The 13,677-nt window shown below is 56.1% G+C and overlaps 1 protein-coding gene across 2 annotated transcripts in view; it reads left to right on the plus strand.

The window, feature by feature from the left end:
- DNAAF5 (dynein axonemal assembly factor 5) overlaps nucleotides 1-13,677 on the plus strand; it is a 43,691-nt gene that overhangs the window by 13,357 nt on the left and 16,657 nt on the right. For both annotated transcript variants that reach the window (XR_011494033.1, XM_044747534.2), the window contains exons 5-8: nucleotides 6,507-6,739; nucleotides 7,755-7,967; nucleotides 11,738-11,881; nucleotides 13,377-13,545. Coding sequence is in view for 1 of the 2 variants with exons in the window: in XM_044747534.2 (XP_044603469.2) it covers nucleotides 6,507-6,739; nucleotides 7,755-7,967; nucleotides 11,738-11,881; nucleotides 13,377-13,545 (759 nt within the window). In the remaining variant the exon portion in view is untranslated. The remainder of the gene's footprint in view (nucleotides 1-6,506; nucleotides 6,740-7,754; nucleotides 7,968-11,737; nucleotides 11,882-13,376; nucleotides 13,546-13,677) is intronic.

Below are 13,677 nucleotides of genomic sequence, written 5' to 3' on the forward strand. Positions count from 1 at the left end.
TGCCCACCTGGTGGCCCTGGCGGGCACTGTCCCCCTCCTCCTCACCTGCTGCTCCTCGTCACGGGGCTCGGCTCCTGCCTCACTACTCAGAGAGCCACTCGCCGCAGCCTCCCTCCTCCTGCCCCGCTTTCTTCCCGTCGCCTGCCTCCAGCCGATGTCATGCTGTCCTGGGTCAAGTGTCTGCTCGTGCTCTGAGAGGGCACGCGTATCTACAGCCACATCGCAGCACCTGGAACAGGTGCGCCAGGCACGGCGTTGGCTCAGCAAGCGTCGGGTGCGCGAGCGAGTGGGGGCTGCGCCTGCTCCCACCCATGAGGCTGGACCGTGACTGTGGCTGAGCGGCAGACGGAAGGGACGTGATAAGGCGCACAGGGCACTGCCGATAGACGCTGTGCTCACACGTGCCGCCCTGTCACACGAGGAATTCAGGGAGTGTGTTCCAGGACCAGGGGTCTAGTCGGAACCCTTCCTGACAAAGTAAGGTGCGTGTGGCGTAGAAATACAGTCTCTTTACTACACAGCTTGTCGTGAGCTCTGCAGACACACTGTAAGCTTCCTGTTACAGCACTGAGAAAATCTCCACTTTCAAAACCAGGCTGTGTGTTGAAAGGGAAGACGGTCGGGGCATCCGTTGTCTGCCTGAGCACAGTGCTCCTCTCGTGCGGAAGCTCAGGTTCCTGCTTGACGGGCATCTGCACATCGCGCCCACGAGCCGCCAGCAGCAGATCAAGTGGTGACAGCGGGTTCCGGAGTCCTTTCTGCTCTGACATCAGCCTCTGTTGAAATGTTTTCCTTGGTGATGGTCGAGTGAGAGGGGAAGCACCTCGTTGTGACGGTGGATGGTTTGCCAGGTCTTTTATCACAGAGGATGGAGTTGGCTTTTTTTTTTTACCCATTTTAGAAATAAGTAGGGTTCCCTCCGAGGAAGCAGGCTGCCATGTGGCTCGTCTCCATAGTTCCCTCGTGTTCTCTCACTCCCCCAAGAGCCCAGACCTGCTCTGCTCAGCCTGCATGTTTCATCCGAGTGCTCAGGAAGATGGGGGACCTGAACAGGCGTTGTCAGAAATGGCGCGTTGTGCAGAGAAAACGGGCCAGGCAGAGGAGAGCCTGACTACAGAGGCGGGTTGGCATCATGGGGACCAAGCAGGGCTCCGTGGTGTGGACGTCGACCCAGTCCGAACTTGCTCTGGGTGTCGGGAGTGGCTCCCCATCTGAGGCTGGAGGGAAGAGCAGAGCCTCCCATTTGGAGGCTGTGTCACCCTGTTCACGCGGAGCAGGTGCCAGTCTCCTCCTCGCACAGTGAGGAGCTGAGGCCCAAAGGGGACGTGGCTCGTCCCCAGGCGGCAAGTCGGGACCCGCACCTAACCGAGCCGGGTCTCGGATTCTAAGCTCCTGTGTCTCCTGGTGACCTGCCCTGACCTCCTTCTCGGCTGACCCCTCGTCCTTGCACCGAGGGCCCCCCAGTTCTTCAGGAAGATCAGTCGCTCCTCGGGGACATCTGTGCCTGTGAACAGCCAGGACCTCGCGCAGAGTGCCCAGCGCCTCCTACGTGCCGCAGGCAGTTGCCTCACATCCCCACGCTGGTTTCCGGCAGGCTCGGCAGCGCTCCCAGCTGGCATGTCTGACTTTGCTTCAGTTGTGACAATACAGTGGCTTACACACGCTTGCCTCTTGTCTGCCTGCGTTGGGTCGCTCAGCCTCGTCCTGCAGACGCTGGCCAGCCTGCGCTGTCCGTCTGCTCTTTTGCAGACATCCACTGGAATTGTCTTGGCGTGCTTTTTGCTTGCTAAGTACTGCAATTATGTTTTCAAAGAAGAGATTACTAGATAATGGCTGAGCGTTCTGGGCACCTGACCAACCGGCAGCTTGGACTCTGGACTTAAGTTAATCATCACTCAGACCTCAGGGCACATCCTTGGGATTTCCCTCTGCCCCTACGCAGGATAAACAGAAACACCTACCTCGTTTTGTTTCTGAATCAGAACCAACCAGATCTGGGAAGGAATATGGATGTGGAGAGCCAGAACTCTCGACCTTGCTGGGGGAAAGGCACATGGTGCGGCCACTTTGGAAAACAGTGTTAAACTTACAGTTACCCTGTGGTCCAGCCACTCCACCCCCAGAAAAAAACTCAACAGAAATGGAAACTTGTGTCTGCCCAGGGTTTTTGTGTCGTGTTCACAGCAGCATTATTCAAAATGGCCCCAGAGTGGACACAGCCGTGTCCTCAGCTGATGAAGGGATGGACAGGTGTGGCAGGTCCATGTGGTGGAGGCGTATCCGGCCGTGTGTGAGAGTGGCGCTTGCTGCAACGTGGGGAAATCTCACAAACACCGTGCTGAGTGAAAGGAGCTCCTTTGTGTGAAATCTCTGGAGGAGACAAAGCCACAGGCACAGAGAGCAGATTAGTGGTTTCCGGGTGGGGGTGGGGAGTGACTGCAGACAGCACAGGGGCCTTCTTGGGGTGATGGACGGTCCTAAAACGGGGCTGCGGGGTGATTGCACAGCTGTGTGAATCCCCTGACACTCAGCTCACAGGACTCGTGAGTGATTTCCACAACAGGTAAGTTATCCCTCCGTAACGCTGTTTTTGAGAAACCCGCTGAGGCTGGAGTCACTGTGAGCAGTCTGTTTGTGCAGTTAGTACAGGTTTACTGTGGCCTCTCTGCCCCCAGCACAGGAGACGGGGGCTGGACGGACCCCCTCCCTCCCTGGGCTTGATCTCGGGGACAGCTGTCAGCGTGATGGGCCTGGCCTGCCTCTCACCCAGAGCTGCCGTGCCCCCGGGGCTGCAGGTGCAGGAGCCTCTGCCTGGAAGACAGGCACCTTGACAGCAGGCAGCCAGGGGCAGCGCTTCTGAGTGAATCTGAGATAAGGCACTTCTGGGAGGGGAGCCGAGGTCCCTTCCGGAGCCTCTTGACCACTGGTGTCTGTTCATGTCCTCGTGAGCAGTCTTCTCACAGCCACGTCTGATCGGGGCGGCTTTCGGTGCAGATAAGCCCTTATGTGTGTGCCTCAAGCTCTGGGCCTTCGTCGTGTGTCCCGTGGAAGCCGCTGTGGGAGGTACCCGCGCCCAGGGGAGAGAGAAGGGTTAGTCCCATCAGACTGATGGTTGTGGACATCACTGCTTTGGAGACTCCTAGGTGCCCGTTGTTTGAATTCACCCTGTGAACCGAACAGTTGAGCTCAGCCGGGGGTTCCCAGGACCCCTTTCTGTGTCTAAGCACAGCCTTGGGCTTGCTGGGCAAATGCTGGTTGAAATGCCAAACGTGAATAAAGAAGACGTACTTAGACCCTTAGACCCAGGAGTTCCGCCAGGATTAGGAGTTACTCCTGTAGCTGTACTGACTGCGTGTACAGGGAGAGTGACGGGACCTCCTCGTGGCAGTGGAAGACCGACAGCCCTCGGTCCCTTGGGGGCTGGCACAGGCAGCCGGGCACTGTGTGGACAGCAGTTCCAGAGCTGCCATGTGCGTGCCCGGGAGATCTCTGATTGCAGATGGATGAAGGATGTGCTGTATTTGGGGTGTGGGGAAGGTGGGTGCCCGTGTACTTGCAAACACACAGACCGTCTCCAAGGTGCCCCAGGGAGGGGATCGAGAAGCTGTGCACAGGGTGGGAGGGCTGCTCAGCTCTTTATTCTCTTTGGAACCCTTGGTGGGTTTTTTTTTTTTCTAACTTTGTTCATGTATTAACTTTTAGGAAAGAAACCAAAAAGAAGGTTAACAACAATTGGGTCAATAAATTCTTTTTGTTGTTGTTGAGGAAGATTCACCCTGAGCTAACATCTGTTGCCAATCTTCCTCTTTTTTATTTGAGCCAGCACAGATGGCCGCTGACAGATGAGTGGTGTAGGTCCGTGCCCGGAACAAGCCCAGGCCGCTGAAGCAGAGCGCACTGAGCTTGACCACTAGGCCACCGGGGCCGGCCCAGGTCAATAAATTCTAATGCTCTCTTCTGTGTGGCTGTTTAAAACCGTGCTCTAGATTCTTAGTAATTCTTGAGAGCAGCGCTGAAGTTTCCGCAGTGGTGGTCATGCTCTCTGCTGTCCAGTACAGCAGCCACTGGCCATTGAGACCTTGGAACGTGGTTAGTGGGACTGAGGAGCTGAAGTCCTCACTTTATTTACGTAGCCACGTGTGGCCAGCTGCTCCCATGTTGCAAAGTGCCGGTCTCGAGTGTAGGATGGGTGGGCACACTTTCTGTAAAAGGACGGTGACTGTTCGAGGCTTGCAGGCCGGATGCTGTGTGTCATGGCTGTCCGGCTCGCTGTTGGGATGCGAAGCAGCCCCAGAAAATAGTAAATGAGTGGACGTGGCAGTTTTCCAATAACACCATTAGGAAACAGGCAGCGGCCAGGTGTGGCATCTGAGCCAGTGTGCCAGCCCCTGTTCTAGGAGAAAATCGTCGTGTCTGCTGTGTGAAGTGCAGAAAAATAGGCTTCAGAACCACATACGTAGAGAGGCCTCATGTTTCTTTGAAAGTACCTCCACAGGCCCCTGAGTCCCCGGAGCGCCTGCCCCCGCTGTTCACAGACCCTCCCAGCCCTTATGTGGCCCCTCGTCTCAGACTCCACAGTGGCTGTGTCATTAGGAAGAAGATGTACTTAGTGTTTTGGGTTTTTGTCTATTTTTTACAAAATTGTAACAAACTCACTTAAACAGCCAACAGAATTTGAATCATTTGGAACTAATTCTGTAATAGAGCATGAAAATGGACAAGTAACAGGAATAAAAACTGAAAATGGGGGCTCATGGTACAGGCTGTTCTTTCTACTAAAACACACCCTTTAAACTCTGACGTATCCTGGTGCCGTTTCTCTCTTGAGAGTTGGTTTGAATTTCTAAGGTCAAAATCTTTTAATTGAAATCCTCAAAGCCTTTTTTGTGAAAAATCAACGAACTTATTCTAAAATTCACATGGAGATGCAAAGGCCCAGAGCAGCCAGAACTTTGAAAGTGAACGAAGTTGACAGACTAACAACACTCGCTGGTTTCAAGACTCAGGAGCCCACAGTGACCAGGACGGCATGGCGTCACGTGAAGACACGTCGGCGGAACAGAGCAGAGTCCAGAATTAGACACACACAGCGGACAGCTGAGTTTTGACAAAGGTTCAGAGACAGTTCAGTGGGGAAAGGATGGTCCTTCACCAGTGGTGATGGAATAACTGGATATGCAAAAAATGAGCTTGGATCCATTCCTCATGTGATTCACGAAAATTGACCCAAAACGCATCAGCAACCTAAAATTTAAACTGTAAACCTTCTAGAACAAAACCTTCGTGCCCTTGGGTTCAGCAAAACTTTCTTAGATATGTCAAAAGCACACTCCATGAGAGAATTAGTTGATAAATGGACTTCACCAAAATAAAAAGGTCTGTTCTTTGAAAGACATTGTTAAGAGAATGAAAAGACAAGCCACGACTGAGAGAAAATATTTGCAAATTATATATATAAGGACTGGTATCTAGAATACAAAAAGAACTCTCAAAACTCAACAAGAAAGCAAATAATTCCTTTTATTGGTGGGCAGAAAAAGTTTTGAAAAGACACTTCACCAGAGATACAGAGCTGGCAGATAAGCATGGGAAAAGATGCTCCACGTCATTAGTCACTAGGAAAATGCAAATGAAAGCCACAAGGAAATGCCTCTGCACCCTCTTAGGGGGTTTAGATTTGGGACCACCCACTCGAAGTGCCGCGAGGACGTGGAGGAGCTGGACCTCCACACGGTCAGTGTGGGCGTCAAATGGTGCAGCCACTTTGGAAAACCGTCTGACGGTTTCTTAAAAAGCTGCATGTACACCTGCCACGTGACCCAGCCTTTGCTTTCCTAGGCACTTACCCGAGAGAAGTGAGAGCAGCGTCCACATAGACACTTGGACGTGAGTGTTTGTTGCCTGACACGGAAACAACCCCTGTCCGTCAGCCCATGAGTGGACAGACCCTGTGTCCTCTCCACGCAGCGGGAGACTGCTCAGCCATAAAAAGGAATGAGTGCAGCCACCACATGGCTGGATCTCAAAATAATTCTACCGAGTGAAAGGAACCGGACAAAACAATGTATACTGTACAATTCCACTTCTAGAAAACTCTAGAAATTGCAGTTCCCCTGTAGTGACAGAAAGCAGACCCATGGCTGCCTGGGGGTGAGGGTGGGGAGGGCCGGGTCGCCACAAGGGGCCCGGGAAACTTGGGGTGATGGACGCATTTATCATCTTGATTGCCGTGATGGCTCGCAGGTGTGCCCAGATGTCAACACTGATCAGATGGTGCACGTTAAGTGTATGTCACTTATTGTGTGTCACTCAATATTGCTCTAAAAAAGTCTCCAAGTAAATTATGACACTTGATGGCTTCATTTCTGCCTTCAGAGTTGGCTTGAACTTTTAAGGCCTCGAAATAAAATGGTGGGAGTACTCCAGGGACGCAGGTAGGTGACTTTCCTACGCAGCACTGGGGTTTTGTGAGTTTCACGGTTGACTTTGGTCCTTGTGATCCCCAGAGAATCGCCCAGCATTGGGCTGTCGGGAGCTCGTCTTCAGAAACCTCTCCAAGATCCTTCCCGCCATCTGTCACGACATCACCGACTGGGTGGCGGGAACCAGGGTGAAGGCCGCACAGCTGCTGGTGGTGCTGCTGCTCCACGCGGAGGACCACGTGACGCAGCACCTGGAGCTCCTCCTGAGAACCCTGCTCCGCGCCTGCGCCGACGAGGAGCGGGCCGTGGTCAGCAGCGTGAGTGCCTCGCTCTGGTCACATGGCCTGAGCCGTGACTGCGGACTGTCACAGTCACTTCCTAGGTGTGCAGGGCTGGGGCTTAGGCAGTCATGTAGTCGCCACCACAGTTACGGTACAGAAAGTGTCTGTGGCCCCGAGACCTCCCTTGGGTCTTTCTGTGTCCAACCCCCCACCACGCCCTGCCCCACAGCCACTGATCTGTCTTCTGTGCCCACCGGGAGCATCTTTAGAGGGTCACCTCCAAGGCGTCAACCCAGTGGCTCTGTATGTCATTCTGGCTCTGTGTGTCGTTGTGACCCCGCATGTGTCCTTGTGACCCTGTGTGTCGTCGTGGCCCCATGCATGTCCTTGTGACCCTGTGCCTGTCCTTGTGACCCCATGTGTGTCCTTGTGACCCTGTGCCTGTCATCGTGACCCCATGCGTGTCTTCCTGACCCCGTGCCTGTCCTCGTAACCCCGTGTGTGTCCTCGTGACCCCATGCATGTCATCGTGACCCCATGCGTGTCTTCCTGACCCCGTGCCTGTCCTCGTAACCCTGTGTGTATCCTCGTGACCCCATGCGTGTCCTTGTGGCCCTGTGCCTGTCATCGTGACCCCATGCGTGTCTTCCTGACCCCGTGCCTGTCCTCGTAACCCCGTGTGTGTCCTCGTGACCCCATGCATGTCATCGTGACCCCATGCGTGTCTTCCTGACCCCGTGCCTGTCCTCGTAACCCCGTGTGTATCCTCGTGACCCCATGCGTGTCCTTGTGGCCCTGTGTGTGTCGTGATCCCGTGCATGTTGATTATATAAGTGTGTCATGCACCCGTCTTGATAAGCAGCCCAGTGCCGTGGCTCTCTTCTCCCACCCATCCTGAGGGCCCGGGAGCACCAGGCCAAGAGAGGCGGCCACATGGGCTGCTGCTGCTGGGGGAGGAGCCCGGGGGGCAGGCATGGAGGAGGGGAGCAGGGAGGGGCACATGGGGCCCACGGGGCGTGCGGGCAGCCCTCAGCCTTCTCCCGTCTCTCAGGCCGCCAGGTCCGCGGAGCTCATTGGGGCGTTCGTCAGCCCTGACGTCTTTCTGAAGCTGCTCTTGTCGGTGCTGAGGAAGTCGGCCTCCCCCTCGGGCCTCCTGGTCCTGGCGTCCGTCCTCCGAGGCTGCCCACGGGAAGCCCTCCAGCCGCATGTGAAGGGCATCGCCACCGCGCTGGCCCAGCCCCACATCTCTCAGGGGGCTGAGAACGTGAGTGTGGGGCAGGGTGGGGGGCCCAGAGCGTCGTGAAGTGAACCTGTCAGCGTGCACGGACGCGTGGTGTCCCCGCCAGGGGCTGCTACACGCAATTGCTGACGGTTCCCAGTAAATCCGGGCAGGCCATGTCTGCACGAGGCCCACAGCCCGTCAGGTATCCGCCCGACACCGTCGCCAGGCGCTGCCACCGACGGTTTCCTGTGGGACGACTCGCCTGCCTCCTGCCTCGTTCTGCTCCATCCAGCATGGTGGCCATTTAAAATAAAATTAAACGAATTAAAAACCCTGTTCCTCGGTCATGCTGGCCGTGTTTCGAGTGCCCGATAGCCACGTGTGGACAGCACAGAGTAGAGCATGTCCATCGAGGCCAGTTCTGTTGGACCGCGCTGCTGCCATGGGCTTGGTTGGCAGCTCTGAGGGGTCCACCTCTTCCCGGTGCCCTGAGACGAAGGTGCAGGTCGGCCCACCCGTCTGCTGGTCCACGTCAGACAGGTGCAGACACGCATCTTTAGCCTTCATCACGAGCTCATGCCTTACCTGCGTGACTTTGCATTCCGATAACATGCTTAACAGAGGCAACCTGGCGGTTTGGCAGACTCACTGGAGCCTGTGCTGAGCTATTATATTTGTTCCGTTTTAAATTGAGCAGTAAATCCGTTACATCCGAGTCTGAAGCGGTCTAGGGCGGCAGGCTCAGTCGTTTGGAAGAACGTGTGATTGTTTGCTGTTAAAGACGAGACAATGGCTTTGTTGTCATTCGGCTATGACAGGATCGTGCCCTGGAAACCTTGGCATTGGGCTGCGGCCGTCCAGACCTCTGCAGAGAGGCGAGGGTTTGCCTCTGCCGGTTGTCCGCCCGGGCCATTGCAGGCCTCGGGACACAGCCAGAAGCGGTGTCCCCAGCTCAATCCTTGACAGTGGCTGCTGTGGCCAGAAAGCTGGGCAGGAGGGAGGGGCCGGCGCTGTTCCCACACTGCGTCTGGCCTCGTCTCCCCCTGACCCCGGGCAGGAAGGTGTGATTCACAGTCGTGGATGAACCGTCAAGACGACCCTGGGAGGCGGCTTCTAGAATGCAGAGGGGCAGGGCTGAGGGCTGTCTCGTCTGCTCTGCGTGTTTTCAGCCACGTTCCAACTTTTCCCAAAACCCATTCTTAACATAATCATCAAACCTGTGCAAGTCCTGCCTTTTCACTCACCAGTGGCTCTGATCTTGATTCCTCTACCAAGCTGCAAGCCAGAAGTGTTTCTTTCTAGAAGAACTTAGCAATTTGTGTGGGTGTTATAAACTCAGCAGCAAAGAAAACGTTTTCACATCTTCGTGTTGGTTATAGAAAAACTTAACCCCTTAATCTGTGAAGTTCAGACTCTGTGTTTGGCTCCTTGTCTTCTAGTTTTTTAAGGAAAAACTTGATCTTTTAACAAAGAGAGACCCCCTCGTAGCAAAGTTCCATCACACATCAGCGTCTGTCTAGACACTCCAGCCCTTGGCCAGGACCGGTCGTAACAAAGACCCAGGACACCCACTCGACTCCTTTCTGCAGGCTGAACCGGCCCGAGGGACGGAGCCTGGCCTGGGGCAGAGGCGTCTGCTTCCCGCCTCCACACCCGCATGCCCTGTGTGGCAGGAGGGCCTCGCGCTCACGGTCACTCGCGGTCACTGGGGAGGCAGTGCGTGTTGCCTGTGGTGCTGTCCGGTGGCTCTAAGAACAGCCTCCACACGTCTCTCAGGAACACGCTGAAATGGGAAAGCTCCCGGGCACGTGTGGACCGCGAGTCTGGCCATCACGGGTGGGGTCGAGTGGGAGCGGCATCCCTGGTGGCTCAGCGCAGGGAGCCCGGTCCTCGTCTGTGAAACATATCTGTTCAGTGACGGGTGACAGAATTGTTGGGTCACGTCAGGATAACTCACTGACTCCTGTTTAAAGAAAACCGGGAGAGCAGGCGTGGCGTCGCCACTGCTGAAACGCGGAGTCTCAGGCACTTGCTGTGTGCCGTCCCGCATCTCAGCTGACACTGTTTCAAGAGCCAAAACGACTGAGCGTCGTTTCCCACCGTGTCGGTTTTTTTGGCTCCGTGTGTGTGTGTGCGCGCATGTGTGCATGTGTGCGTAGGTAGATGTCTAAATTCTCTGGTTAAATATAGAGAAATCTGCCAGTGCCGAGGCCTGGTTTCCTCAGAGACGGCGCCATCTCCACAGCAGGAAGCGATGCGTGGGGACGAGTACGTTAGTAGTGTGGGTGTGTCGTGAGGCAGCTCAGCAAAGCTAGCGGTGGCACCGTCTTAAAGACTGAACTCCCGGGGCCGGCCCGGTGGCATAGCGGTTAAGTTCGCACACTCCACTTCGCTGGCCCGGGGTTCACGGGTTCAGATCTGGGTGTGGACCCACACACCGCTCATCAAGCCATGCCGTGGCGCATCCCACACACAGAACAGAGGAAGACGGGCACAGATGTTAGCTCAGTGACACTCTTCTTCCCACACACACAAAAAAAGTGAATTTCTTTTTATTTTAATAGAAAAAAATAGCTCCTTAAATGTATACGTATTATGGGTCATTTTAGAAATTAGCCAAGATCTTGTCCTCACAAAATCAATCAATCCAGGCCTAAAAGAAATTAGGCTGTGAGAGAAGGAAAGGCTGAGAGAATCACCCGCCTGTGGCTTCTCACAGGAGCTGGAACGCCCATGCGCTGGCCGGGCCCCAGGTGGAGCCGTGTCCAGCTCCTGCAGGCGACGTGCGTGCCCCGTGTGCTGTGGTCTCCTGAGGTGACAGCAGGGCCCAGGGGTGCGTGGAACAAATTGCTGAGATCCAGCGTGAATATCTTGTTTAAACTTTGGTGATTTCTATCGCTCGCGAATGAGTCATGGAGTTCTAGAACTGACTCTGAGTTTAGAACTAATTTATTTCCAGCTGAATAATCACCACACCCTTTTGTGCTCACACTCCGTTAGTAAAAGCACTGAGGTGTGCCCTCCATTACATGCACGCTTGTTTGCGAACCACGTGGACAGGTCACACACGTGACCCCTCCCACCTCACTCTGTGCTGTGGGAGGCACAATGACAAAGGTGGGTCAGACGGCCGCTGCAGAGGCGATCATGCTAGCGCATTGGGGTCCCCTGTGCCCCACGCCCGTCCCGTCCCGTCTCAGTTGACAAGGCTGCAGCCCCAGGCTGAGCGTGTACGTCCACCCACCGAGCCGCCACCTTGTCCCCGAGGGGTCGGCAAGTGCCTCTGAACCGCGTATTTTTGTTTTTCATTAACAGTGTTATAGAAACACTCACAAAGTGCACAGCAGCAGAGCGAGCCCTCACGTCTCTGCTGCCCAGCGTCCGCTGTCGTCTACTCTGTCCACTCTTACCTTATCGCTCACCCGGCTTTTATTTTTAACTTTGAGGGGCGGAGGGGGGCAAATGGGAGTCTTTTGGAGCAAATCCAAGATGCCCTGTCATTTCACTTGTAAATTCTACAGTAGGCATCGCTGATACCTAAGAACTTTTTTAAAACACAACTAAAATACCATTAAGCCTTTAACAAAATTAGTGTCAACTCCCCAATCCTTAGGCCGCATTCAGCCTCCCCTGTTGTCTGAAAGAGTGCCCTCTGCGTGGTTCGTGCGTTTGACCCCGTGGCCCGACACAAGTTGCCGTGGCTCTCTGTGCTCCCCGTCTCCTGATGTGGGTGGGCCTCGCCTGAGCCCTCGTGCGGGTGGTGGGAGGCGGTGGCCCAGGGAGAGCCTGACATGCTCCTGCTCTCTTCGCAGCACCTTTATGGGGAGCACCTGCTGCTCTGCGTGCAGGCTCTGATCGCGGTGTGCCGCGAAGACTGCAGAGGGTCCAGCCTGCAGCTCATGGAAGTGCTGGTGACCGTGATGGCCTCCTCGGGCGCCACAGGCCTTGGTGACAAGGTGAGATGGGTGGGGACCGCCTGCGCTTTGCTGGTGGGCGATGGAGCTTCTGCCGAGGAAGACTCTCATCTCTGAGCAAATGGAAGTGTCGTCTGCAAGTATCCTGCTCTTGAATTCCAAGCCTCAGGCCTCCCCGACTCAGGCTGACAGCAAAGGTGGAAGAGCAGGACGTTTGGGGCAAGTCACTCGTGAGGCAGCTTTGGGGGTGCACAGGGTCTTAGGTCCCCTCCAACTGCCAGTTCATTTTAGTATCTCAGAGTGAAGGCAACGTCTTCACCTTGGAGTCCACCGCAGAAAAGCGACAAGAAGCGAGACCATCCTGGCCTTAAAGCCGTGCGTTTGAGTGTGGTTATAGACATCACGTGCGGCTCAAAGTCCAGAGAAGAGAGCACACCCTGACTTGCCTATTTGATTGCAGCCCAACTTTGCAAAGTCATTTCTGTTGCACGGGCTCCATATTTAGGCTCAAAGGCTTCTGGCGGCCAGTTTCCCACAGACTCTGAGCATCGTCCCAAGACCCAGGTTGTTGCCTCTTCCCTGAGAGCCAAGAACTCGTTCTTCCTTCCGGCTCTCACGCCAGCGCGTGGGCAGACCCCCGCTGAGCTGCCTGCCTGCCTGCGAGGGCAGCTCGGTGTCCAGGGCTCACGCCCTCCCGCTCTTTCTCAGGCCTCTCTAAACTTTCATTTCTCTCTTTAAAAACCGCCTTTCCAAGGACATGTGTCTTAGCAGGTGACATGTCACGCCAGGGCCGTATGCACTGGCGAGAGGCGAGTCCCTGTGCCCAGGCCGCTGTCGAAATTCAGGCAAGGCTGCAGAACAGGCCCAGCCGCCGGCAGCTGCCCCCTCGTGTCGAGTGCTCCCTAGTCTTTCCCAGGAGAATAGGGGCTCCGGCTCTATCTCCCAACCTCGCTCACGCTCCGCTCCGCCGGAGCAGCAGAGCCCGGGCATCTGAGGGTCTGGTCGGGGCAGAGAGCTGAGCGGGAGGACGCAGGGTATCTTTGACCAACGGACGCAGTTTGAGTCCCTTCTGCTCAGTTCCTTGAGCCACCTGGTCCCCCTTCTCCTTCGTAGAGCGAGCCCCAGCTGGCAGCCCGCTCTCCGCTCTGCAGAAGGCGCGTGAGGGCGACTCGGAGAGAGCCATCACTTGGGGAGGCCCGCCTGCTCTCCTGCGGGCCTCATCTGTGCCGGCCTGGGGCGACCCGGAGCTTCTTAGGACGCGCACCTTTGTGTGTTGCGTGGTCGGTTTCGTGGTCGGCACTGACGTGACACGAAGGGAGATTGAGGTGGTGACACTGGCGCCTGCCGTGCTCCCCCCCAACCTGCGCTCCGAGGGGTCTGTCCTGTCCCACTTCCTCGCTGACTGAGGCTCGTGGGGGCCTGGTTGTCGCGGCAGTTGTGTGTGAGGGGCTCTCGTGCTCCGACAAGGAAGGTGGGTCTCCAGTGGGGGTTGAGCCCTAGGAGCAGGAGTGTCCAGCCTGCACCTTGCATCCTCCAGGTCCAGAAGACCATGGACGCCCTGGCTGCGGTGGAGAGCGTCGACAGCAGCCAGGACCTCTACCGAGAGCACGCGGGCCCCCTCCTGGAGTGGCTGGCCGCGTCACACCACGACTGGACTGTCCACTCTGCGGAGCTGCTGCAGCTCGACGTGGTGGTCACGCACGCAGGTGAGCCCCCGAAGCACCCCCCGGGCCAGGCTCAGAGCGCAGGTCACGTGGGGGCCACGCGCTCAGGTGAGCCCCCGAAGCACCCCACCAAGCCGGGGTCAGAGCGCAGGTCACGTGGGGACCACGCACGCA

The sequence above is a fragment of the Equus asinus genome, chromosome 14 (genome assembly GCF_041296235.1).
Source record: "Equus asinus isolate D_3611 breed Donkey chromosome 14, EquAss-T2T_v2, whole genome shotgun sequence".
Taxonomy (NCBI): Eukaryota; Metazoa; Chordata; class Mammalia; order Perissodactyla; family Equidae; genus Equus; species Equus asinus.